Source organism: Andrographis paniculata, unplaced genomic scaffold (genome assembly GCF_009805555.1).
Source record: "Andrographis paniculata isolate CXL003 unplaced genomic scaffold, ASM980555v1 Contig60END, whole genome shotgun sequence".
NCBI classification, from domain to species: Eukaryota; Viridiplantae; Streptophyta; class Magnoliopsida; order Lamiales; family Acanthaceae; genus Andrographis; species Andrographis paniculata.
Genome location: NW_026137596.1, coordinates 905428 through 931472, shown reverse-complemented (window position 1 = coordinate 931472; position 26045 = coordinate 905428). Strand labels below are relative to the sequence as shown.

The 26045-nt window shown below is 34.0% G+C and overlaps 5 protein-coding genes across 9 annotated transcripts; 3 read left to right on the top strand and 2 right to left on the bottom strand.

Annotated features, from left to right (window-relative positions):
* The first annotated feature begins 995 nt into the window (after nucleotides 1-995).
* On the top strand, nucleotides 996-5123 carry LOC127259927 (dnaJ protein ERDJ2A-like). Its single transcript, XM_051287545.1, has 11 exons — nucleotides 996-1341; nucleotides 1890-2116; nucleotides 2213-2308; nucleotides 2403-2523; nucleotides 2631-2737; nucleotides 2833-3050; nucleotides 3237-3411; nucleotides 3508-3627; nucleotides 3751-3837; nucleotides 3914-4009; nucleotides 4110-5123. The coding sequence occupies exons 2-11, from the start codon at nucleotides 1931-1933 to the stop codon at nucleotides 4905-4907; spliced, it is 2004 nt and encodes a 667-aa protein (XP_051143502.1). The 5' UTR covers nucleotides 996-1341; nucleotides 1890-1930; the 3' UTR covers nucleotides 4908-5123.
* Nucleotides 5124-5791: 668 nt separating this feature from the next.
* Nucleotides 5792-9337, bottom strand: LOC127259282 (uncharacterized). Of its 2 annotated transcripts, none has more exons than XM_051286496.1 (13): nucleotides 9164-9337; nucleotides 8800-9034; nucleotides 8564-8710; nucleotides 8384-8435; nucleotides 8088-8262; nucleotides 7841-7923; nucleotides 7465-7668; nucleotides 7231-7347; nucleotides 6957-7116; nucleotides 6668-6775; nucleotides 6510-6575; nucleotides 6238-6413; nucleotides 5792-6106 (listed from the first exon to the last, which is right to left on the bottom strand). In XM_051286496.1, exons 1-13 carry the CDS (start codon nucleotides 9216-9218, stop codon nucleotides 6017-6019), a joined length of 1668 nt encoding a protein of 555 aa, XP_051142453.1. In that variant the 5' UTR covers nucleotides 9219-9337; the 3' UTR covers nucleotides 5792-6016. The 2 variants fall into 2 exon arrangements, with proteins under 2 accessions (XP_051142453.1, XP_051142454.1); XM_051286497.1 differs by having other exon boundaries at nucleotides 6957-7113; nucleotides 9164-9335.
* Nucleotides 9338-10059: 722 nt separating this feature from the next.
* On the top strand, nucleotides 10060-13137 carry LOC127259283 (DUF21 domain-containing protein At5g52790). Of its 2 annotated transcripts, none has more exons than XM_051286499.1 (12): nucleotides 10060-10336; nucleotides 10408-10484; nucleotides 10568-10651; nucleotides 10724-10825; nucleotides 10912-10998; nucleotides 11079-11218; nucleotides 11303-11390; nucleotides 11484-11557; nucleotides 11634-11910; nucleotides 12346-12392; nucleotides 12467-12680; nucleotides 12829-13137. In XM_051286499.1, the coding sequence occupies exons 1-12, from the start codon at nucleotides 10156-10158 to the stop codon at nucleotides 12874-12876; spliced, it is 1419 nt and encodes a 472-aa protein (XP_051142456.1). In that variant the 5' UTR covers nucleotides 10060-10155; the 3' UTR covers nucleotides 12877-13137. The 2 variants fall into 2 exon arrangements, with proteins under 2 accessions (XP_051142456.1, XP_051142455.1); XM_051286498.1 differs by having other exon boundaries at nucleotides 10712-10825.
* A 2632-nt stretch (nucleotides 13138-15769) lies between these two features.
* LOC127259255 (heavy metal-associated isoprenylated plant protein 39-like) lies at nucleotides 15770-16831 on the bottom strand. Its single transcript, XM_051286452.1, has 3 exons — nucleotides 16629-16831; nucleotides 16412-16487; nucleotides 15770-16315 (listed from the first exon to the last, which is right to left on the bottom strand). Exons 1-3 carry the CDS (start codon nucleotides 16632-16634, stop codon nucleotides 15954-15956), a joined length of 444 nt encoding a protein of 147 aa, XP_051142409.1. The 5' UTR covers nucleotides 16635-16831; the 3' UTR covers nucleotides 15770-15953.
* A 4375-nt stretch (nucleotides 16832-21206) lies between these two features.
* On the top strand, nucleotides 21207-25717 carry LOC127259965 (protein REVEILLE 6-like). 3 transcript variants are annotated; one of them, XM_051287586.1, is made up of 10 exons: nucleotides 21207-21556; nucleotides 22146-22203; nucleotides 23014-23137; nucleotides 23218-23394; nucleotides 23485-23568; nucleotides 24072-24181; nucleotides 24425-24484; nucleotides 24719-24821; nucleotides 24924-24982; nucleotides 25523-25717. In XM_051287586.1, exons 1-9 carry the CDS (start codon nucleotides 21339-21341, stop codon nucleotides 24929-24931), a joined length of 942 nt encoding a protein of 313 aa, XP_051143543.1. In that variant the 5' UTR covers nucleotides 21207-21338; the 3' UTR covers nucleotides 24932-24982; nucleotides 25523-25717. The 3 variants fall into 3 exon arrangements, with proteins under 3 accessions (XP_051143543.1, XP_051143541.1, XP_051143542.1); XM_051287584.1 differs by having other exon boundaries at nucleotides 25498-25717; XM_051287585.1 differs by having other exon boundaries at nucleotides 21208-21556; nucleotides 25526-25717.
* Nucleotides 25718-26045: the final 328 nt, after the last annotated feature.

Here is a 26045-nt window from a genome sequence, read left to right as displayed (position 1 = left end):
ATAAATATACATATTTTTGCATTTGTTGTCTAAATACAAAAGCAATTATAAGGGTGTGTTTGTTTGGAGATTGAATTTTAAATACACTGTTCATTCCATTTTTTTTTTTCATGAAAAATATCAAATCAAATACTTATTTTTCATTTTTTATATTACACTAAAAATCAATCTTTACATTCAAAATATCACATCTAACACCTATTTATATCACATCATACAACTAGTCAAATTCAAAATTTTCATTATTTAAATCCCAACTTAAAATCTAAACATCCAAACAAACACACCCCAAAAATATTTCACTTTTTCTTTTTTACAAAATTTGTTATTTTATCATTATATTATTATTTTTTACATCAAACAATAAGAGACAAAATTGTTTTTATTTTATTTTTAACTATTCATTACATTTAAATATTAATATTATTTTATAAATTATAAAAAGAAAAAGTAAATATATGTTCTGTCTTTAATAATCTATCAATTTTTTTATTTTAATTCGTCTTATAACAAAGTTTATTTTTTTTAACAATGGTACTTTATACTAATATTAAAAATAATTTTATAGTTTATAATATATTATATAAATATTATTAATTTTATGTCACACAATACTAAAATTATAATCTATAATATAATATTAATATTCGTTAAATTATGTTAAAAAACAAACACATAAGGCACTAAAGAGTACTACTGTTTAGGCAAGAAAGGAATAAAAAGTTTTCATTAGGGAAGAGTATTCCGCTTAGACTGTGTTTGTTTGAGGATTGGATTTTAAATTCCTTGATCATCTCATTTTTTTTAAAAAATATTGAATTAAATATTTATTTTTTATTTTTTATATTATACTAAAATTTATTTTACATTGAAAATATTAAATTTAACACCTATTTATATCATATCATCGATTCAAAATTCAAACTCCAACAAACACAAAGAAAGTTATAATAGTAATAATAATAAATGGAAACGCAAAGAAAAAGTAACCCGATTTCATACCTGCTACTTCACCGATTCTCTACTGCCCTGCCCTGTCAACAGCGCAGTATCACTCCAACCAAGCCAAGATTTTGTAATAAAATCGACGCAATCTGCTCTGCACTGCACTGCACTGGTCAACTATGCTACGCCCCTGGTAACCGCACTTTCCAATTTTCATTTGCGGACGACTCACGGCGGACTACAGCAGTGGAGGCGACGGCAGAGCGGGGGTGGCGAGGTGAACGAATCGGAAACCCTTGCGCTTTGCGTTAGGGTTCTATTGTAATCTTCGCGCCGTTCTCGTGATGCACGCTTGCCTCAAAGGATCAAATCCTTAGAGTTGATCTGTATTCTAAGGTAATGGTGATTTTGTTGATCTTAATCTTGACGCGAAGTGTGTTGTCATCCGCGTGGATTTTGCGGACTGGCGGTGGTGTTTTCTTCTCGTCGAAACAGATTTGAAGTTAATTCAGTATGTGCGAAGGAATTTTGATTGTTTTTAGGGTTTTGGGGGCAATTGTTTCTGAAATTGAATGTTCGTTTTGTTTTAATTGCAACTTTGGTGATGAATTGAATTTTGTCTTCTTTCGTTGAATGATTTGAATCTACCTGAGTTGTACAATTACGCAAACCTGATTCCATGGTTAATGATTCTCCATAGTTAGAAGAGTCATTTGGGATGATATGCACAAATATGTGTTAATACTTGTTGCAATTTTGCTAAGTGATCTGTGAAGTCACAAGCCTCATTCCGTTAGATCGAAAAGTTATTGGATAGTAAAAGGATTACAATATAGAACACAACTTCTCTGTGGATTCCTTATAGTCGAACCTTCCGAAACTGTACTACAGGCTACATTTTCTGTACTTAATCCCGATGATATGTGCTCTACGGTTCATTGTAGGTGTAGTTTTTGTTAGGCAACAAGCAGATTAATCAATTCACATGGCTGATTCGGAAGAAAATAGTGCCTTGTTTCCGATTTTCATCTTGTCGGTAATTGCATTGCCTCTGGTTCCTTATACAATACTGAAGTTATTCCGGGCTGCCACAAAGAAAACAAGGAGCATTCACTGTGGATGCTCTGACTGCACTCATTCGGGGAAATATCAGAAAACTGTTTTTCAACGGGTCTGTTATATGTTATTTATCCTCTTTGACATATTATTGTAACTGCTGCAGGTGCAATTGATCATATCAGTTTACCTATCAATTCTTCTATTTCAGATAACAAATGTCACGACATGTGGTAACCTCACCCTGGTGCTGCTGTGGATCATCACAGGGTTTCTTGTTGTTTATGTTAAAAACATGAATCAGGAGGTACACTGTGATTATCAAAATTGTGTGATTGTGTTGCTCGGTAGTGCCCTTGATGTTTTCTTTATTTGTTTAATACCTCTCATTGTCAACTCAGATTCAAGCCTTCGAACCATTTAGTATTCTCGGATTAGAGCCAGGAGCATCAGAATCTGAGATTAAGAAAGCATACAGGAGACTCTCCGTCCAGTACCATCCTGACAAGAATCCCGACCCAGGTTATCTTACTTGGTTCTTCACTTCTGTTATGAATTTGATTGCCCGAAGAAACAAATACCTTGATTTTTATTTGCCTGACTATAAAAGTGGTAATTTGATTCTCCAGCCGCTAATAAATATTTTGTGGAGTCCATAGCAAAAGCCTATCAGGCTCTAACCGATCCAATTTCACGGGAGAATTTTGAAAAATACGGTCATCCCGATGGTAGGCAGGTAATATATCTTGGGACTCAAAGCTTCATCCACACATTTGAAGAAAAAAAAAAAAAGAATAGAAAGATAAACACTATTATATGTATATGGTGCAGGGCTTTCAAATTGGAATTGCCCTTCCTAAGTTTCTTCTTAATATTGATGGCGGATCTGGTGGGATATTGTTAATGTGGATAGTGCTTCTCTTCATTCTGTTTCCGTTGGTGGCAGCTGCCATCTATCTTTCAAGATCATCAAACTATTCAGGAAATAATGTCAAGAATGACACCCTAGGTGCCTATTTTCAGTTAATGAAGCCTTCCTTGGCCCCTAGGTATATTCCCTACCTTTGAGTCTTTTATTTCTCGGGTTAGATAGGAATATTTGTTGGTGAATCACACAATCTTATTACTTTTTGATAAATGAATCCTACTTTTATTAAGAACGATCAGCTCTTTGTTATAGGTGTAGGATTTGCCTTTGAAAGTTTCACAATTGGCTTAATGATTCCAATTTGCAGCAAGATCATTGAAGTCTTCATAAAAGCTGCTGAATTTATGGAAATTCCAGTTCGTAGATCAGATGACGAAGCCCTCCAGAAACTTTTTACAGTAGTAAGAAGCGAACTTAACATCGACAGGAACAACAAAAAAGAACAAGCCAAATTTTGGAAGCAGCATCCAGCACTTATTAAGGTAAAATGAACATTTCAGAAGTAGACTTCTATTTCCTAGTCGAATTTGATTATTTATTTTCATATTTGACTAATATTTTCATTCTCCACGCCGCAGACTGAACTGTTGATCCAAGCACATTTGATGCGTGAAGCTGCAGCCTTAACCCCAGATTTGGAACGCGATCGCAAGCGTGTGCTCCAACTTTCACCTCACCTCCTTGACGAGCTAATGAAGGTCGCTCATTTCTGTAGTTGTTAGCCGAAAACTCATTAAATTTCTACATTCATTATGCAACACTTATATATGACCATGATGTGCTCGAATATACGTCTAACTGAGGTATCTATATATGAACAGATGGCAATTGTTACTCGAACTTCCAAGGGCCATGGTTGGCTCAGGCCTGCAATTGGAGTCATCGAACTTTCGCAATGTATTATTCAGGTAATTTGACAATTATATGAATGTCAAACAGTTATACTCTTTGCTAATTGATTCGTTTCCTATGACTATGATGCAGGCCGTTCCCCTTAGTGGTCGGAAGGCTGAGGCCACCACCCCCTTTTTACAGCTGCCTCATTTCAATGATGATATAGTAAAAAAAATCACCCGAAAGGTATGACATATTTGAGCTACACAGAAACTTATAATCGCTTTTTTCGACACCTTTTATCGCTTGCTATATTTGATACTCTTTGGTGTCGAAACTTCTGTAGAAGTTGCGGACATTCCAGGAGTTTCAGGACATGTCCATGCAACAGCGCACCGAACTCCTATCCGAAGCAGCCGAATTCACACCCCTTCAAGTGGAAGACGTCGAGAAGGTAATGGAACTCATTCCTTCTCTAACAGTCGAAGTTTCTTGCGAAACTGAGGGAGAGGAAGGAATACAAGAAGGTGACATAGTCACCTTTCAAGCCTGGATTAATCTGAACCGTCCAAATGGCTTGATCGGCGCCCTCCCCCATGCCCCCTACTACCCCTACCATAAGGAGGAAAATTTCTGGATTCTGCTGGCCGACCCCAGTTCGAACGCCGTGTGGTTTTTCCACAAGGTGAGCAGTTTCCTCGACGAAGCCACTGCAATCAAGACTGCATCGGCAGCGATCGAGGAGAAAATGGAAGTTATCGGGGCGAGTCCCAAGGAAACAACGGCAGCTATAAAGGAAGCGGTCGAGAAAGTGAAGAACGGGTCTCGGCTGGCCATGGGGAAGTTCCTGGCCAAGGCTGAGGGTAACTTCAACCTCACTTGCTACTTACTGTGCGACTCGTGGATCGGCTGCGACCACAAGTCGAATTTAAGGTTGAAAGTTGTGAGGAGGACACGGGCAGGCACCCGAGGCGGGCAGGGCATGGAATCAATGCAGGATGGTAGTGAGGAGGACGAGGAAGTCGAGGAGGACGAGGATGCGATTCAGAGCGAGTACAGCGACGAGGAAGACGACGGGAAGAGAGGGCGTGGCAAGGGAAAGAAGAGTGTTGATTCGGAGAGTGAAAGTTCAGAGGAAGAATGAGGGAGGTAAAATAGAAGAGACAGGCTTGTTTTGATGATTCTTGTTTTTTTTGCCAGAAAAAGGGTTTTTTGTTTTTGTCATTACAATATCATCGTCTGTTGCAATTAGAGATGACATTCTGGAAAATTTTGAGTAGCTAATGTTGGAGACTGACTAGAAATTGTTTTTTTTTTTTTTTAAATAAAATAAAATTATGTGACGACTTATTACTGAAAAGGTCTTTTTAGTAAATATTAAATGAAAATTGATAACAATTTACTGGATGGAGAATCGGGATGCCAAATGGGGTAGATTAGCCCTGCATCTGCCCCGATCACGGTCTTAATTGGGCGCGTTTGAATCTAAAAATTTGGTTTGGAGCGAATTGTAGATTTTGAGTTTTAGATTCGGCCGAATTCGGAGCGGATTGCTGATTTTATTATAAATCCGCCTCATTCTGGACTTGGATTCGAATCCGAATATTTTAATAATTATAATAATTTATTTATATTTTTATATAATATAAATTATTATTTATTTAAAAAATTTAAATATAAAATAAAATTTTAATTCTAAATTAAATTTATGTTTGCATTTGTTTATCTAGACTACTACTATCACTAGGAACTATCACTTTTACGCATATTTTTTTAATATTAAATTATTTTTTAAAAAAATTTATTTTTTTCTTTTCTCTAAAAAAAAAAAACTGATTCGTGGGGTTCGGAAGGAACAAGTCCTGAAGTCGGATTGAAGCGGGATGGGGAAGAGTCTTGGAGCATAATATTTTCAAAACAATTTTGTGGGTTTTTTTTTACTTTTATTTACTCTTTTACAAATATAATTTATAAAATTATTATATACAAAGAAAAATAAGAATGAATTAGTGAACTACCTATCAAAATTACACCAAAGAATCAACCTAAGAAATGAATATTTACATTTAGCTGGTCTAAGAGAGTCAACCTATATGCAACATAACCCATTTCAACCACCAGCTTGCATAAGTCAAAAACAAATTAATGATATATATCTACAAGCTTAAACTTTTAAGTATGATATCATTTATCAATTCTCATTCCTAATTTTTCCATAAGCAAGTTTAAAAAAAAATAAATAAAGGAGCTCTGCTAACCTTTCTGAAGCAATGCCAATTCAGTTTGTGTAGCAGTGTTTTCAACAGCCATCCACCAATTCTCATCTTCCTCATAAGTTTCATCCTGTCAGGACCTCATCCATAATTAGAAGGAACATATACATATGCAAGAAGGTCAGTACTAATACCTTTAAATATTTCAGTGGCCAATGTATTCTTTTTTAAAAAATTGCAATTAAAGAATGCTGGACTGACCATCTGAGTAAGGCTGAGGGTATTTTCAACCTGCTCTGCAACTTTAACTGCTTCATGCCACCATTCCTCTTTAATGCAGCTGGCATCGAAGCTTTCATCGTCTGTGGGAATGGGATCGGTGTCTCCAGGGTCGGGAACAATGTTGTCTGGGACTGGACGAAGGGGGGATCGATAACCTGGCACATCCAGGCAGCTAGGTAAAAGAAGTAGTCTTTAATGTGTAGAAAGGAAATGGGAGAATAATGTTGTTTAGGAAACAACTAACATGCTACCTTTGCAATCTGGATCATGACACTTTTGGTAGTAAACGGCCCTTCTTAGATCAACGACGTAGATGACTGAAACAAAAATGTGATGAACTTGTTAATCCATGGCAGTTCAAAAACATGAATATAGAGCCCAAGTAGCATCGCGTTTCCAAGAAAAATACCGTGATTGCTTTTATGTTCTCTGCCGATTCGTTCACAGTATCTATTCTTCAACATGCTGTAAACCATCAGCCAGTATTCTGAGAACCAGTACCAGCTTCGAATCTTGCCTGTGAATGGCATATAGCTAAGGATATGATAAACAGCTTTTGAAGCAATATAGGTGGCATACAAAGTTCGAAAGAAATAAGACTAAGCTAAGACTTGCAAAAACTAGCAAGAAATTATATGTTTAACCAATTCTTCATTTTTGATAAAAGATTTTCTTTTGTTCTTGGAAGAGAACATTACCTGATACATTTCCATTTGAGGCGATAGCTTCGACAAATGCATCCAAAGCTGGGAATGGCGATTTTCCCATCATATAAGTTGATGAAACATCACTTGTGCAGGCGCTCCGGTTAAACTTCTCAGGACATTCGAAATGTTTGTGGGTGTTGTCGGTAATCTGCTAAAGAGAAATGTTTTCAAAATTACGTAAAAAGAGGAGATATTATGCATACATTTGATCACAAGGGATGAAAGAAAACTGAAGAAAAGAAGAGTTTGCAGTATGAGGAATTACCTCAGTTTCGAAGTGCAATGCCTTTATACAATCTATATCCATTTTGCAAATTAGACGTATCTCAGAATTGGCATCAACGTTGCAAATCAAGGATGCCATAAAGACTTCTTCCTCCCCCTGCCGCATATAAAACCTTATGAGGCTAAATTTAAACTATCAGCCACAGAGAACAGATAAATGATTTGTTGATCTACTTTTGGATTCACTTTATTAGTGAAAAAGTAAACTCCTTACCATTCCCTTACACATATAACGTCCACTGGGTAGAAGAAAAGAGCTCTTCCCTGCTTTTGATGAAAAGGGTATCCTAAAACATCGATTCCTAGAATAGACAGCAGTGTCTACAAAGAGCTGGCTGGTACAATTCGAACCTTTGGCAACAAAAAGTTTCCCATACTTTTCCTCTCTTTCTCTATAAAGGTGAACGCGGGAGCATACCTACTCAAAAGACGAGAGAAGCAGTTGCATTTTTATTTCTAAAACCTTAACAAGAATATAATCTCTGGACAAATTTGGAAGCAAGGAAAATGTGTAATGATCTAAAGTTACCAAATGTGATTAATCATATCGAAAACCATAGATTGTGGATTTCAGTTACTGGCAAACAAACCTCGGCAACAAATGCACCAACATGTGAGTTGTCTTTAAATGCAGTATTCGGTAAGCGAATGATTAGATGGCGAGAAAATTTCACTGCACACAAATAGCACAAGGAAAGATATTAAGGTATGCTACCTTTGGCATCTCATGGATTATACAATTGAAGATGCCACAGCTCTCCCTGTAAATGCATGCTCAATGCTCATAGATTATCATCTCCAGATAGGAGGAGGGCAAGAAACAGCAAATCACCCTACCTTCAGTTGATGAATCAAGTTCCACAACAAAGTCTTCAGTTCCTTGAATGGAATACTTCTCAAGCAGCGCATCAAACACCACAGTTATCAGAAGATCCACCATCTCATCTCCATCTCTACCCACATTTTCTCTTTTTTCAAACTCCAGATCAAAATAGAGATGGCAAGGAAATCCCTGTACATAAAACAATTACCAGAACATACAAATCTTTCATAAACTTCCTCATCACAGTTTGATAACTATCATATAATCGCCATAATCATTTCTAGATACTGATTCAAATAAAGGAGTATACCTCTTGGATTACTTCATAATGATGACGAAATTTGGGATTCATTTCTTTATACCTATGTAAATCCAACAATCACAAACACAGTTCAAATGCTGGGGATGGGAAACATACATACATTTCAATCTACATCAAATGCATAAATATATCAAAGGAATGATATCTAAGCATAAGAGAAGGACTTGCCTCCGCCAGAACTCCTTATATGTTGAAACAAGAAACCTCCTCTGACCGTTCATGTGATCTTGATAGCTGAAAACAGGAGCTGTCATATGCTGTTTGGCGAATTTCATTGCTTCATCTTGCCTGGGGAACGTAGTCCATACTTCTTCCCTAACACAAATATCACGATAAGGTTTCAATTGAAAAAAAAAATTATATTGCGTTGGAGGGAAATTTGGTTTTCTTCTCTTATTTTGTACCTCAATTTGTTTTGTTCGGCGAGATCAACTCGAATTTCACGCAGCAATCGGAGCAGACGCACAGGCTTTTTCGGAGGAACACCATTTGGAGAACCGTAGAATACGATAGGAGAGAATTGCTTGCCAAATCTGTTCGCATGTACTGTCTTATTTTCAGAGGCGAGTGTGTGGAGTTGCGGTGAAAGATTCTGCTTCAATTTTCTCTTTTCTGTTCTTTTCTCTCTGACGGCAGATTCTGAGTCGTAGAAAAATTAGAAGCATTGTTATCGATAGTCCGAATATTTCAATTTACACTCTACAGAGATTACAGAACGCGAAGCAGAGGAATGAAAAGAAAAAAAAAATGAAGAGAGAGAGAGAGTACGCGGAGGAGAGGTTCCACATTTGAAGCATCGAAACAAGCGATCCACGTCGTCCATGGAGCTTCCTGGCTTCCCGACGAAGGTCGTTCAATAGTTCCCGGCGGCGTAAGGCGGCGTGGGAGACGGTGGTACTGTTCTACTGGTTTTATTTAAGACGCGAGCAGGTAATTTGAATTTTGATTTTATTTGGCCGGGGCGATTTCCCTCTATGCTAACGCCAGATTAATTTTTAGGTGTTGCCAAACCATCGTACATGCTACGAAGCGTTTTGTACAACCCTTGTTTTGATATCCCTAGCATGCTTTTCACGTGCTAATGAAATAGTAGTATATCAATTGCCGGGACTCCACCACCCAAACATGGCGTTAGCTGCGTTTACATATCCAACTTTCACACACACACACACAAATATAAAAATAAATTGTATTTTCTTACTAAAAATAATTTTATTTTTTTATGACAACAAAAAAATAGATATAAATTTGAGTAGGATGGTGAATATTAACCGAACAGCTAAACCTAGTGAGAATTTAAAATATCTTGTAATAATTAAATGTTGATATAAATTTAAAATTTTAATATTTTAAATCCGTATTGAGTTATCCTACCATCCATCCCAATGTATCGTGTCTCCTAATCTTTGTGTCGCATTTAATTATTCCAATGAATACATCACTACATTCTTGATCACTTAAGTTATTCTACTCGAATTTTCGAATATATGTGATGTGTAAAGTGCATTTACCTACTCTACTAAAAGCACTGCTTGAGGAAGCTTCCTTTTCTGTTTTCTAGCAGATCATCCATTCCATTCCAACATCGATTGAACTCGATTCTTACATAAACCATCAGATGTCATCTTGTTATCCTCTGTTGTAATTTAACTTCAAATCTAACTGCTCTTGGCTCTTCTTGTTGCCATTATATATACTACACTCTATAACTATATCCATCTCTGATCTGTCTGTTTAGCTTAGTTTGTCGATTCGACGCAATGGCAGCTAACGATGTCCCATGTTGCGAAACGATGTTTTGGGTATATTTAGTCATATGCGCCGCACTCGTTTGTTTTGCAGGTCTCATGTCTGGCCTGACTCTCGGCCTCATGTCCCTCAGCCTCGTCGACCTTGAAGTCATACTCAAAGCCGGCCAGCCGGAGGACAGAAAAAATGCCGGTGAGAGTTTCTCCCCCTCGCATAGCCAGAAACTTTAGTCGTTGATTCATTCGATTTTCGAATTCTTGCAGAGAAGATTCTCCCAATAGTCAAGAACCAACATTTGCTGCTATGTACACTTCTTATATGGAATGCTCTTGCAATGGAGGTACTTAATTCTCCTTGAACGAGAAATTTCGAGATCTTTTAATATTTACTCGCGTTTTTTGTTTTTGTTTTTTGTCTTGTAAGGCTCTTCCGATATTCGTTGATGCTCTTCTCCCAGCCTGGGGCGCGATCCTGATTTCGGTCACTCTCATACTTATGTTCGGAGAGGTACTAAGTCGTAACGATACATACATATATATATGTGTACGTATTTAAACATCGATGCAGATCATTCCTCAGGCTGTATGCTCTCGCTACGGGCTGAATATCGGGGCAAGATTATCGGTGATAGTTAAACTTCTAGTTTTGATCGTTTTCCCTATATCGTTTCCCATCAGCAAGGTGCGTCGAATGGCTTCTTATAACCCGAGAATTCAGTAGTGCTTAGAGTTTTAAAATCGAGCGATCTATATGTATATGTCGACTAGCTTTTGGATTTGCTGCTCGGGAAGGGACACTCGGCGCTGCTGAGGCGCGCCGAGTTGAAGACACTGGTCGACATGCACGGGAACGAGGTTAGTTATCTTAGAAAATCGAAAACAAGCTTAGCTGAATTCCTGAACTTGATCGATCGATCGAACTTTTTTGCTGTTAGGCTGGGAAAGGAGGCGAGCTGACACACGATGAGACTACTATAATCTCCGGGGCTCTCGACTTGACCGAGAAAACAGCTAAAGATGTCATGACACCGTTGTCCGATGTTTTTTCTCTCGATCTCAATGCTAAGCTCGACGAGTGCGTCTTCCCTGTCCGGATTCTTCTTCTATATATAACATTTTTTGTCATGTTGATTGAATGCTATGTTTTTCGAATCCTTAGGGACACGCTGAGTCTAATAATCAGCAAAGGGCACAGCCGGGTGCCGATATACTTGGGAAAACATACTAACATTGTTGGCCTTGTTCTGGTAACTAAACTTCCTTAGCCTACTTAGTTTTATTTCTTCCAAGACTTCATTTTTATGCGACGACAACGACGGCGACAACAACTATTGATGCAGGTCAAGAATCTGATTAAATGTCATCCTGAAGACAATACTCTCATCAGGAGCCTTACCATAAGGAGAATGCCTAGGTACAAGATTAATGTTGTTTTTGTTCTGTTTTCTTAAGCTCTGCTAATCGGATTTTGATTTTCAATTTTGTCGTAGATTTCACGAATGTCTCCCGTTATACGACATACTGAACCAGTTTCAGAAAGGCCAAAGCCATATGGCTGTCGTGGTTAGGACCGCTACCGACGTCGTGGAAATCACAACGGATGCGAAGCCGGAGAGATCATTGGAGAGAAATGGCAATCATAGATCGAGCAAGAAGCGCGCAGACAGAAACATCGACGTCATCGATGGATTAGGCTCTTTTTGCAACCCCGACGAAGAAGTTCTTGGCATAATCACCATGGAAGACGTCCTCGAAGAACTTCTTCAGGTCATATATATATATATGTATGGTAAACTATGTTTTAGTCCCAAATTTGAGCATCTTTGTCATTTTAAGATTTTAAATAGATTTTTTCTAAAAATAGTTCCGTATACCACGACCTATAAAATAAAAATATTTTTTAAGAAAATTTCATGGGTCATTGACGTGGCATCCTACTTGGAGATGACATGTCAGCTGCGTTAATGTCACGTTGACCAACGTAGCAACTCCGGCACCGGAAGACTATTTTAGAGAAAAAAATTTATTTACGGAATTATTTTTAGACATAGTCTATTTAAAGTATTAAAATGATAAAAGATGTTAAATACGATACTGAGAAAATAGTTTACTCTATATATATTACAATGCATGAAAAATGCTTGCTTGCTAGCTAGCTATCGATCCATGGATAGTTTGTTAATCTCTTCTCTGTTTCGACAGGAACAAATCTTCGACGAAACTGACGAATACGTCGACGTTCACAACAAGTATGTTCTTACAATGTCAGCTCTACATCGACACAATTCTTACAATAACAGCTATTAATCCATGTTCTTGTTAGGATCAAGATTAATCTAATTCCCTCGGCAAAGGGGAAATCGAAATCTCCCATCGGAAAGGCTTCGCCTTCAAGCACGAAATGGCTTACGTCTACTCCTTCTCCGCCGTACTCTTCCAGCCATGCGGCGCCGCTTTCTCCGTATGCGCAATCGCCCGGAAAGTCGCCGGCGGCTTCGCCTGCCGGGTCGCATTACAGATCGCCGTCGACATGTCAGGTTCGAAACTAATCACAACCTTTTGTACGAATGTTCTTAGGCCAATGGATAGATTGAAAAACTTATCCGTTTGACTGTTTTGATTTTAAATAGTTTTTAACGTGATATTAAAAAAGTGAATGGCTCGTAACTTTATGAATGCTTGCAGGTTTCCAGAAAGTCTTATGAGAAGCTTAGGAAGCCTGACAATCCTTAATCTCATCTGTTTGTACATTGTTTGTTTGTGTTTTAATAATAATAGTAATAATAATATATGATATATATAACATCGATTTGGATCAGTTGATGGCTGGGGAAGAAACAGAGGGCAGAAAGGTTTGAACTAATGCAGGTAAGAAATATGAGGGGGTCAAAGTGGGACTTTGTAAAAGTCTTGGGGACGAAAGTAGAATACGCGGAAATTAAAAAAAAAAAAAATCCATTTGGGCAACGCTGAACTTTATCAACGGCGACATTTTGCATTAATTAAATAGCGTCATTGTCAATGATAATGTAATTAATAAATATCGTTAGTAAACAAAACTTTTACTATTTATTTAAGAGAATATATATATATATGGTTTTCATCGTTTCCATTTGTTCGTTGAGTTAATGCCGTTTTTAGCCTCCTCAGACATCATCCGACGGTTTCCTCAATTATTATTTATTTATTTATTTATTATTATTACAGTGAATAATGTGACAGCCAACAAGGAACATATAATAATAATAATTATTATTATTATAATATTTATATAATCATATATGACAGTATAACAGCATAGTCATATATAATTATATACTGAAATATACATCACCGTGTAACAACATCGTGTATCAGTGTACATGGCCGTGTATTTTTCAGGTCAACTGCCACGTCACATCTGCTATATCTACGTCAGTAATTTCCTTTAATTTTTTAATTGTAGGATCAAAATTGATTGAAATTATTTATAATAAGACCAAAATTGATGAATTTTTTTATATTTTGACCAAAATTGATAAATTTTAATTATATTTGGACCAAAATTGATTTTTTTCCTTTATATATTTATTTTTGTGGATAAATAAATTATATATTGTAGTATATAATATGTATATATATTACTCCCTCTGTCCTAATACAATAGTCATGTTTATTATTTTTATCCGTCTCGATAGTCTCATTTTCATAAATAACCATATTACTATAAAATTATACTTCCTTTTCATTATTATTACACAATTATCACTACTTTTTATACTAATATATTCATAAGGACAAAAGAGTCTTTTACCCATACTTTTTATCTACTATCAATATAATATCAATATTTTTTTAATCTCATGTTAAACACAACTCAGATTATAGTCATGGGACGGAGAGAGTATAATTTTTAATAATATTATCATGTTACTAAAAAATATAAGTGAACAAACCCAACATATTTAAAAACAAAAATGATTATAAGGTATTCATTTTACATTTTTTTTAATAAATATTGTTTGAAACAAAATTTAAATTCAAAATCCCAAGACAAAGTAAAATACTCCTATGGTGATTTTCCATTGGTTTGTATAATAATAAAAGAAGTGGGGAGATTGTGATCATTTGGGCATAAAGGTGCTTAAATATGTTAGTATTTTAAAATTTTTGGGAGCAAATAGTCTGTTTGATTTGTGTTTTTGTTTATTTTTTTGTATTTAAGTTTTATCCTTAGGTAGTAATTTCTTTTGATATTTTGTTAAAATGAATATTTTAATAAAAAATACACTAGTTATATAATTATAACAAATCTATACACCATAACCGATAGAACCAAAAAAAAAAAAAAAAAGTTACGGTTCGGCTAGTGTGATTTATCTGTCCAACCTAGTTTGAAGGGTATTAAATTCGATCGGGGTATCCAGTGCGTACTTTCGAGTAGCGCCTGCAGGTTTACACGTAGCAATAACAAGCAATAACTTCAATTTTTGGGGTTTGTTTAGTTTTTTATTTGAATTTAAGGTTTTGATTTGAATTTTAATATAAATAATACCTTCTCTGTCCCAAACGATTTAAGGAATATTGATATTATATTGATAGTAGGTAAAAAGTAAAGGTAAAAAACTTTTTTGCCATTGTGAGTGTATTAGTGTAAAAAACAATAACAATTGTATAACAATAATGAAAAAGTAATAGTAGTTTTATAGTGCTATGATTATTTATGGAAATGAGACTATTGTTTTGAGACGAACAAAAATGATAAACAAGACTATTGTATTTGGACGGAAAAATAGTTTAATATAGTGTTTTATAAAATAAAATGATATATTTTTATTAATAATTGTGTTAGGTGAACAGTATTAAAATAAATTTGAGATTATAATCTGACACAATAGCCGTTTTATTTTTATTTAGTGTTTTTTGTTATTATTTATTGATTTTGAAATATTAAAATTTTCATTTAAATAATAATTAATGTAATATTTTTAAGAATATGTATATATATTTCAGAAGATATAAATAATAAAAAATTGTATAGTAACTGAAGAAAAAGAAAAAAAAAATATTTAATTTCCTACACTTAATTTTTTTGTGTAAAATATATATTCGATGTGATATTTTATGAAAATAAAATAAAATAAAATACTATTATTAATAAATAGTGTTAAAATTTATGTAAATAAAATTATAATTTGTCATTTTTTTTAAATGAACGACCACAAGATGATGTTAGGAACAACATATAAATCGACAAAAAAATGTAGCAATTTTCCAAATACACATTCCACAAGTTCAATTTTAAATGATAAGATATTCAACATCGAAGATCTAAAACCGAATCAAACTTATGACTTTTTCATCAACTTATTTATTTATTTATTTTTTTAAAAAAAGTCATAATCACTGTGTGATGAACATAAAAACTAACGACAAAAATAATAGATAAGCAAAACGATCATAAAATGTCCAATAAAAGCTTAGGTTTTGGAAGCATTCTTTGTTCTATTATTGATGCTTCTCGTCGTCCAACACGCAATTACTATAAATTTATCAATATTCGAAAAATAAAAATAAAATTGGAAATTTCTATTGGAACTATGAACATCCTCAAAATTTTATTGAATTATAGTACCACAACTAGTAATAATATAAATAACGATTTATTCAATTAATACATACATACAAAAATATATACACAATTATATCCAAGAGCCCAATATTTAATTATTTATTTTTCTCTGGCAAGAAAAAGTCCCACCTCTTTGCAAAATATAATAAACAAAAATACCAAAACTACCCCCGGAAATAAAACAAACAAATTTCAACAATTAACAAATTACACACCCGTTGGGATCCTCCTCCACGCTCCGTTGGCCGTACGGCGGCGGCGGCGGCGCGTGGTACTGGTACTGGTACGCCGCCGGGTAGTAGTACGGTTGCTGGTAGAACGCCGGAAGAGCCTTGATTACATTCGGATCCTCCTTCGGACCGTCCTTTTTCTTATCGTCGGGCTTCTTCGGCTCCTCCTTCTTAGGCTCTTCCTTCTTCTTCTCCGGCTCCTTCGCCGGCCCGACGGAGACGATCTCCGTGCGGCAGAGCTTCCGCAGTCTCGCCACGACAGCGACCGGATCTATGTCGCCGGTGAGCACCAGCTTCTTCTCCTTTGGATCGAATGCTATCGACTCCAACCCTAAATAGAATTGGGGAGCCATAAACGAGATTACCGAAAGTTCGAGGATCGAATTGCAAATATGACGTAACTGTAGAGAACTGTACAGTAACGCACCTGAGAGGCCGGAGACCTTTTTCATGGCTTTCTGCTTAATTTTGTCATCGGCAAAGTCCAGCTTCAGCACAATTTTCTGCAGAAGAAACCCAATTCAGACATCAGTAATTAATTTTCAGAGACCCAACAAAGACCATCAGTGTTTTTATATTACAAAGAATTAAGATCAGAATCAGAATCAGAATATATAAAAGAATAAAGAGCAGAATGAACTGACCTTCATTTCCTTTTAATTTCCAGGAATTTCAAGATCCGATGAAGAAATTACAGTTGAAAAGTGCAGAATAAAGACGACGATTTAAGGGAAGAAGAAGAAGAAGAAGATGATTAGGGTTTAGGAATATTCGAGGTCGGGAAATCCGAGGAGGAGAAAATGTCGAAACCAATGGCTTCCCAGGTAAGAATCATTATTGTGCATTTCTTGTCTATATAATATTGTAGCAGTACACATACAGTGGAAGCAGGCAGGCTGAGTCAACAAGGTCAACCGTCAACGTCGTCTTGCTTACGTCAGGGTTTTAAAATCCTCAGTCGACGTTGTTGAATTCTTACAATACGATGCCGTTTGGAAGATTCCTATCCTCTGCATGTAATTCTTGGTTGAGGGCCCATCTCTTGAAAGTTCTTTTGTCCCATTGTTTTCCTTTCCTTGCCACCCAAATTTCATTACCAACAATCATCGTTTCGATTGTATATATACTTTTGATGTTTTAATTCTCTATTCATTCGGTAATAATCTATCTATTTTCATCCGTTTTATACCAAAATATGAATTTCATTTTCTAGTAAAGGTGTGTTTGTTCGGGGGTTTGGATTTTGAGTTGAGATTTGAATAGTAAAAATTTTGAATTTAAATAGTTGTATTATGTGATATAATTAGGTGTTAATGTGATGTTTTGAATGTAAAATTGATTTTTAGTATAATATAAAAAATAAAAAATAGGTGTTTGATTTGATGTTTTTTAGGGAAAAAAATAGGATGAATAATGGAATTAAAATTCAATCCCCCAAACAAACACACCCTAACTATATTTTCTACTTAAGATTATAAACACTCTTCAAATTTACAATATATTACACTTATATTTACATGATACAATATAATACTAATATTTTCAAACTGTGTGAAAAAACAAATAGATAAATAGATATTAGACATATTTATTATCAATAGTAATATTTATATATATATTTATAAAATATTCCCTCCGTCCCACCAGAATTTAACCATTTGATTAGGGACAAAGTACTTAAGGTGAGAATGTTTAATTAGTTAATAATAATTAGTTATAATATTATTATATTATTTTTTGTATAATTAATAATGCTTATAGTTTTAAAGTAAATTTAATATATATTATTAACAAAATTAAAATATATGTTTAAATATTTAAAAAATATATAGCAATTAAAAAATATATGTAATATGTATATTATTTATCTTGTAAAGCATAAAATCTTTTATAATACAAGTAAATAAAAAAATATTTTTGTTTATTTATAATTAACATAAATAAATTTTATAAAAGATGTATGGTTTTAAATATAAATAAAAATATTTATTTTTTAAGGAGAGGGGTAGAAATAAAAGGGTTTTGAGTGGATATTAATTAAGTTGATTTATATTTATTAAATATATTTTAGTTTAATAATTTTAAAAAAAAATAGAAATGTGTCAATTGTTATGAAACAAGACAGAAATAAAAATAATATCAATTGTGATGAGACGAAAAGAGTATTACATAAATTTTTTTATTTTTATTTTTTTTTGATAAAAAATCACGGAGTATTAAATATTAAATATTTTATTTTTGAAAACAAATTGTGTAATTTAAAAAAGTTGTACTCCATTTAAATGGAGTGTGTATGAGTAGTATGAGTGATGATTGACACCTCCTCAAGCTTTTTATTATTGTGGCTGCTGCGTCTGCTTGCATAACTAACTATTAATGGTGTATGATGGAAGCTTGGTCACGCATCCTCGTATTAGTTTTACTATATGTATATATATATATACTTACTCGGTCAAAGGTTCTTAAATTTTTATTTTTGTTTGTCCTAAAATTTAGTAATTGTACAATCTACCTAATATAATAAATGTTCTTCTAATTTAGACTATATTACACAAATATCATTACTTTTATATTACACAATACTAATAAAGATATTTTTGTTTTTTTCACTACAATATATTATAATACTAATATTATAAAATTTATGTACAAAAAGTAAACGACAATTGCACCGGGACTGAAATATTAATTTCTTTTTGGATGCATGTGTAAGTGTAAAACATTTAGAAACTTATTGGGCTTGTAATTCCAAACGTGTTTCAAGAATTTAGCCCACAAAGTTGCTAAGCCCATCATTGATAATATTTTTTTATTCTAATAATAATATATAGTTTTGCTAGAGCAAGGGTGTATTTAATTTGAGAGCAAACACAATGGGCAAATTTTTTAAGGGTGTGTTTGTTCGGCGGATTAGATTTCCAATATACTATTCATCCAAATTTTTTTTTTTAAAAAAATATCAAATCAAACACATATTTTTTTATTTTTATATTATATTAAAAATCAATTTTACATTCAAAATATAATATCAATACCTATTTATATCACATCATACAACAATTCAATCAAAATTTTTCGCTACATCTTATGATTCTCAAGTCATGCATATTGTAAATACGATACTTTTTAAAAAATATAATCCTCTCATATCCTATCCTATATATAACTATAGTAAAAGGTTTGGACCCCACCCTCTCTTAATTTCTGACATTTTAGAATTTTGGAATTTTCAACAATAAAAAAATAAAAAGAAATACTCAGTCAAATTTTACAGTTTCACTCAAATTTTACAGTTTTTTTACAGTTTTCTTTTCTGTGCAATTTCTTCCTCTCATACTCACATGTATTTCTTTGAAGATAATTTCATATTACGCTTTTTTTGTCTCCTCAGAGAATTTTCATATTTTGCTTTGGGTTGAAGAATTTAGTTCTTTGAAGAGAGTTTCGCCTTTTAACCATTTTGTCTCATTAGAGAATTTTCATATTTTGCTTTGGGTTTGAAGAATCCGGTTATTTGAAGAGGGTTTCAGATTATAGCTTTCAACCATTTGTCACACCATTTGTCTCCTCAGAGAATTTTCATAGCTTTGGGTTGAAAATTCTGGTTTTTTGAATAGGGTTTCAGATTACGGCTTTCAACAATTTGTCACCTTAGTGATACGCATTTGTCTCATCAGAGATTTTTCATACTTTGCTTAAATTCGGATCAATTTTCATATTTTTTTACATGTAATTGTTAATTATTTTATTTCAATTTGTTAATTGTTACTTTGTTTTCTTTTCTTGTGATGCAATTCTCTTTCTTGTGATGCAATTCTCGACATTGATGATGTTGATTGTGGAGTGTGGATGCATTTGAATCTGAAGTTAACTATACCCTATTTTATTTATTTCTTTGAATGATAGTAATTGAATTAAAGCAAATTAGGACTCTCCACCCCTTTGGTGTAGTCCACTCAAGTGGACCCACCATTTTCTTATTTTTGCTGATTACTTACTTAATATATATTTCGTATCTATTTATGTTTATATAGATGAATACCGTATGAAGTATCAAGGTTTTTAGTATCTTTATATTTTTGTAGATAGTTTTATGGAGAAAATTTAGATATAATTTATATATTTTTTGTTTAGATAATTTTAGTATTTTTTAGAAAGATAATGCATATGCATTAATTAAAAATTTTGAATTACTTATTTTTTTTCTAATAAGTAAATATATATTTCTTATCTATTTATATTTATATAAATGGAAAAATAATGCCAAAAATTTATTTGACTGCATTTACAATGTTTGCAAGAGCAGATGCTCCATCTCCGGTGTTTCAAGTTATAGTTATGATAGATTGGTGCGAAAAATATGAATATGAAAAGACCTTAACAATTATAACTATTTTTTTCTAATTTTTTTTGAAATTATATATTTTTTTCCGTAGTTTATAACTATTTTTTTCTATTTTTTTTGAAATTATATATTTTTTTCCGTAGTTTATAAAATAACTTTTACTTAAATATTATGATTTATATTATATACGATTCATGTACAATATTTTATCTACTTTTATTTATATAGTGTAAAAATAATTTTATTATATATATTTATTTTATATAATTATAAATAAATTATATATATAAAATTTATCAAATATATAATTACATTACAATATTGTTTTTAACATATTTTAATTATATATACACCCGTGCAATTAGGTAAAAAAAAAATAAGTAAAATAATTATTAATTAAATTTTATATATTTAATTGATTTAATTAAAATTAAATGTTTATAATAGATAATAAGCTTATATTTATTAAATATAAAATATACTTGTATTAGAACAAAAAAAAAAAAGAGTATTTTTTAATAGACGAAAAGAGTGATATTTTGTAAATGAGTAAAAAAAGTATAAACTTTATTATAAATAGATTATTTACGTTAGAAAATTATTCAATTGAATTATCCGAAAAGAGATATTTCTAACTTTTATTATAGCTATCATTTTTTTGTCTGATTATTGGGTCTGCACGTTAGACAGCGCAACTGTAATAATTCCTGTCAGGCCCAAAAAGGCTTTGTCGATAAGGCGGGGTAGGAGCGGTCAGCCACTCGACACGTGTCGGCATTTTATTGGAACGTTTTAGAGTCACCTAAGAACCCAGAAGCAGAGGATCTGAACTCGAAAAAGTCGGCTGAGATTCCACCTATAAATTGAAGCTGTTGAAAATATTTATAAAATAAACAAATAAAAAAAAGGAGTCTCAGTCTGCGCCGCAGAATCTCTGCATTTACTTCACCATCATCGTCACAAAGGCCTACCAGAAGAAGGATCAGAATCCTTAAGATTAGATACGCGCATGGTGTCATTGAACGCGAACCCACCCGAAGGCTTCTACCTGGATGCGACCGGCATGGCTCTGCCGAATCTCGGCTCGTTTTCGTCCCCCGCGGCGGGGAATGCGGCGGCGCCGTTGGACGACCCGAGTAAGAAGGTGCGGAAACCCTACACCATTACCAAATCGCGCGAGAGCTGGACTGAGCCCGAGCACGACAAGTTTCTCGAGGCACTGCATCTGTAAGCCTGTGGTTTGGATGTTCAATTTTTTGAATTTGTTAATTTGTTGGAATTTAGGGCTTTTTTAGGTGCGGCGATGAGTTGATGGTTTCTGAGTTGGTTTGTTCTGGTTTGGTTGAATTTTGGGGTTTTCGTAATTCTTCTTTGGGTGCGGCCTGATATTTTTGATCGGAAATAGTTGAACAAGTTTAGAATTGAGTGTTAGTCCTGAGGTTCTCTTTCTAATTGTTGTCAATTCTATCAATCTTTTGATTATCGATTTTGGTATTCTACGCTCAATTTTGAGCGTATTTGTTATTATTATTTGTGTTAGGGTTTATCACTACAGGAGCTTCATCAATGTATAAGATTTGAGTATGAAATCTGTCTTGTGAAGGGAAGATTCATCATTTTTTGCAGTTCCTTTTAATGATTTTGTTTTAAATTAAAGGGGATATTCGATAATGAGGTTGATCTGAGCTAGTGTTATGTAGTACTATTCCTATGTCAATAAAGATCAAAAGTAACCAAGTTCAAGACAAGTTTTAAATATTTTTATTAGGGAGAAGGGTTATAAATTATGCTGACTCGATTTATAATTTTCATTCAGTTTTGACCGTGATTGGAAAAAAATTGAAGCATTTGTTGGATCAAAGACAGTCATTCAGGTAATTGTTGCATATCATCAGCTTGATTTTCTAGGTAAAGTTGCTTGACTATTTTCTTAAGAAAGTGGCTCGAACTCCTATACATATAGCAATTATTTGAATTGAAAGCTACTTGTTAAGAATTTTATTCTCCGATTGAAAGTATTGGTGCAATCTCATTGACACGTGTAATGCCTTTAGCTGATTCTTTTTACATTGCATCATACTAAAAGGATATCTTGTGTCCATTTGATAAAAATCCATTCATATAATCTGAACATTTCTTTGTAGTTAATTATGCTATAATGTTTCGACTTACATATCTAAGTTCATACAATGTGATTTGATGTTTGCAACATCTATTGTCAAGTAATATTTTAAAACTTAGTTTAAATGACACATAAGATTCTATAAACATCTTTCAAATAAGTGGGAAGCATTGCAAGAAATCGTAGAATGCTGTCTGAAAGGAATGGGAAAGAGCTTTTGATGGTTTGGTTATTGCACATATCAGGAATGCATAATTTGCCTGAAAAAAACTAATTTCTCATTTTATACATATTCAAATATACACTAACATCATATTGAATCTGCTACAAATGCGATGCTTGATTAAAGTAATTCAAATGCTATTTGCTACTTTGTTTTTTAATACAAAAGCGAGAATTACAATACTTTGGTGCTTCAAAGCCTTTTTACTTGGGAATCTCTCTATGAAGATAAATATTTGTTGCTAGGGTTATTGGATGCACTTAATTTTTTGATGCTACCGTTATAGGATACCATTAGTTGACTGTTACGTTGTAATTGACAAATAAATGACCCCTATAGATACGTAGCCATGCCCAGAAGTATTTTCTGAAGGTTCAAAAAACTGGAACTAATGAACACCTTCCTCCACCTCGGCCTAAGAGGAAAGCTGCTCACCCATATCCACATAAAGCTTCCAAAACTGGTAAGGGTTTTATTCTGTTCAGGCATGGTGGTAGTACCCGATCCTGAAGGTACCTAACTTGTTTTTGTTGTGATTGGTAGCCCCGGCAGGTTCACAGGAGCTATCGTCCTTTCAAGCTTCTCCTGCAATTCCTGATCCTGGAGGTGTACAGAGGCCAGATACATCCACATTACTTGTACATCCTGAGACTGCTGTATCTGTACCTGGATGGCATGACAATTCCATGCATAGCCCCGGCTTTTCACATGTGACTACAGGTTCATTTTATGTTCTTGTCTACCATAGCATTTCTTCATTAGGGGTTTCTATGTTGTCTGTATAGAACTCAAAATTTTGTTCTGCTGCAGGCAATTTCCCTCCTGCTGGGCAGTCAATGTCTAATGTTTACTCTTGTGGTAGCGATGGAAACACTCCGAGGACAAGGTCTAAGGGTGAGATTAGTCAACTATTGAAATTTTCTATTGCCAAAGTGACTTGCTGGTTTGTTTTCAGGTGATCTGACAAAATGCTGCAAAAAAGTTTATTCTTGTTAGATTAAAAAACGAGTCGGTAGTTGTTAGTTAGCCAACGAGGACAAGTTGAGCTTAGCCCATTGTGGGCAACCCACGGTGCCAAGATAAGTGCAGCCTATTTTAGCCTCATTGTGGCCATAGCTTAATGTAAACAGTGAGATCCTTAATTGAAGCGAACACCCCAGAATTTTTATGATGCTCTTGTTGATTTGAAACTTAGTTGCTAGTTCTTTATTAACTTGTTTAATATGGATTTTACCTGTTAGTTATTTTCATTTTACCCTAAACCCTTACCACCATTCAATTTATTTGTTGTGCCTCGTCTTGTCATTGATCTCGGGTGGACTGTGTTATTTTTCCGCTCTACTATATATTGGTTTAATCAAATTAATATGAGCCTGTTCCCGACTCTGCAAATGCAGTTCTTCCTGATTTTGCTCAAGTGTACGGCTTCATAGGCAGTGTCTTTGATCCAAATGCAACTGGACACTTGCAGCAACTGAAGAAGATGGATCCAATTGATATTGAGACGGTATTCTTGCTGTGACTCTATTTTGAAGTTTCTCTTTTTAATGAGGACAAGAAAAAACTTAATAAAAAAAGTGGCACCGGTTTTTCATATATATATATAATTATGTATTATTCATGTTTCGTGTTCTATGGTGTCTTCCGACTACTTAGTATTGGTTCTTAGTTGAAGCAAAATTTTTATTACTGACAAGTGTATCATTCATCATTTCATTTACACCTTTCCCTTACATGGACTACTACACAGGTTTTGTTGTTGATGAGAAATCTTGCCATCAATTTAGCGAGTCCCGAATTTGAGGATCATGTAAGTGCTAAGTCTTTCCTCAAATATAAGTGTCGGTAATACGCATATCTTGCTAGAGATTCTTCGTTCTTTCATGTTTTATTGTGTTTGTATGCATTTGTGCACACTCCTTTAGCATTATATTCATCAAGCTATGCTATGCTGACTTATATGGCTTTAGTAATTTATGACATGTTAAGGCTGAAGGCTACATGAGATTTGCATTTGTAATCATACTCTAATTTACTGTTGCAGAGACGGTTACTTTCATCCTATGATACTGACTCTGAGAAGGACATTGCATTTGATGTTACCGATTCCTTTATTAGTAGTCAATCCGAGGATGCTGCATTACATGGTAATATAGTGGTGCATTTCTAGTCCCGGCAGTAATTTTTCATGTTGTGCAATTAGTACGCCTTTTGTCTGAAAAAGAGTGCTGTTTTGTTTATTTTTGCAGGATTCTAATGGAGTTTTGGTGGTGTCCTGGAGCTGTGGAAAGCCGTCAAATTCTAAAATGTAAGTATTCTATTTTCTGATGCGGTAAATTGTCTTGTATGCATATTGACTTGGGGAAAAAAAATGTTCATCTGTCAATTGTTAGAGCTTATTTCTGAAAAATGCAAAATTGGATCCTCTTACAAATTCTTTTTAAATGTCAAAGCTATACACTCCGCGTGGAATCTTTCTTTTTCTAGTATTTTCTTTTTTACTTTTTTGAAATCAGTTATTATAGATAGTACTCTATAGATTATTTGCCTGACACAAACCACTATTATTTGCATAACCTCATTGTTGAAGAATACAAGGACATTCTTTTTACACATGTAAAACTCAGAGAGCAAAACCCAGACATATGCTGTAATCTATTTGGGCAGCACTTATATAGTATCATATATCATCCTTTCAACTTGCTATGCTGTCAGTCTTCTTTATTGCATACAATATAGTTGTTATTTCTGGTATAACAAGTGCAGTATTATTATTATTCAATACTATGTCTACTAGCTAAAACAGATGCATGTATATGCTAGTTTGAGGTTGGATAACTTTGAGAAGCAGGTTGGGTCGTACCTGTCAAGAACATGGCTCCTGGTTCCAGGCCAACCGAGTGGCTAATGATACCAGAGAAATTGCTTCTGTGCTGATCCTGCCAGAAGCCCAGTGCATCTTTCTCCCCAAAGCTTCCTACAACAGCAGGTTGCAGGGAAGTACATGAAGTTGTGCTAATCTTTATATATATATATATATATATATACATACATACATACATACTACACCAGACTAGAACGAATGATGATGCATAACATAGGCTTATAGAGTTGTAATATGATTTGTATATGAACAAAGGTTATATTATATGTGTATGTATAATAATTAATGCAAGGCATGGTCCTATAGAGGTTAAGAGTTAAGAGTATCAATCTATTTTCTGTTCTATTTCCAATTCCGTACAGGACCTATGTGCTTAAATGCAGTCCAATTTCAGTTATAGGGAATGTAAATAGACACATAATTGGTATAGGGTGTAGCAGGAATTTTCATGTCTATATTTGCCAGCACTGCTAAGTAATTTGTTATA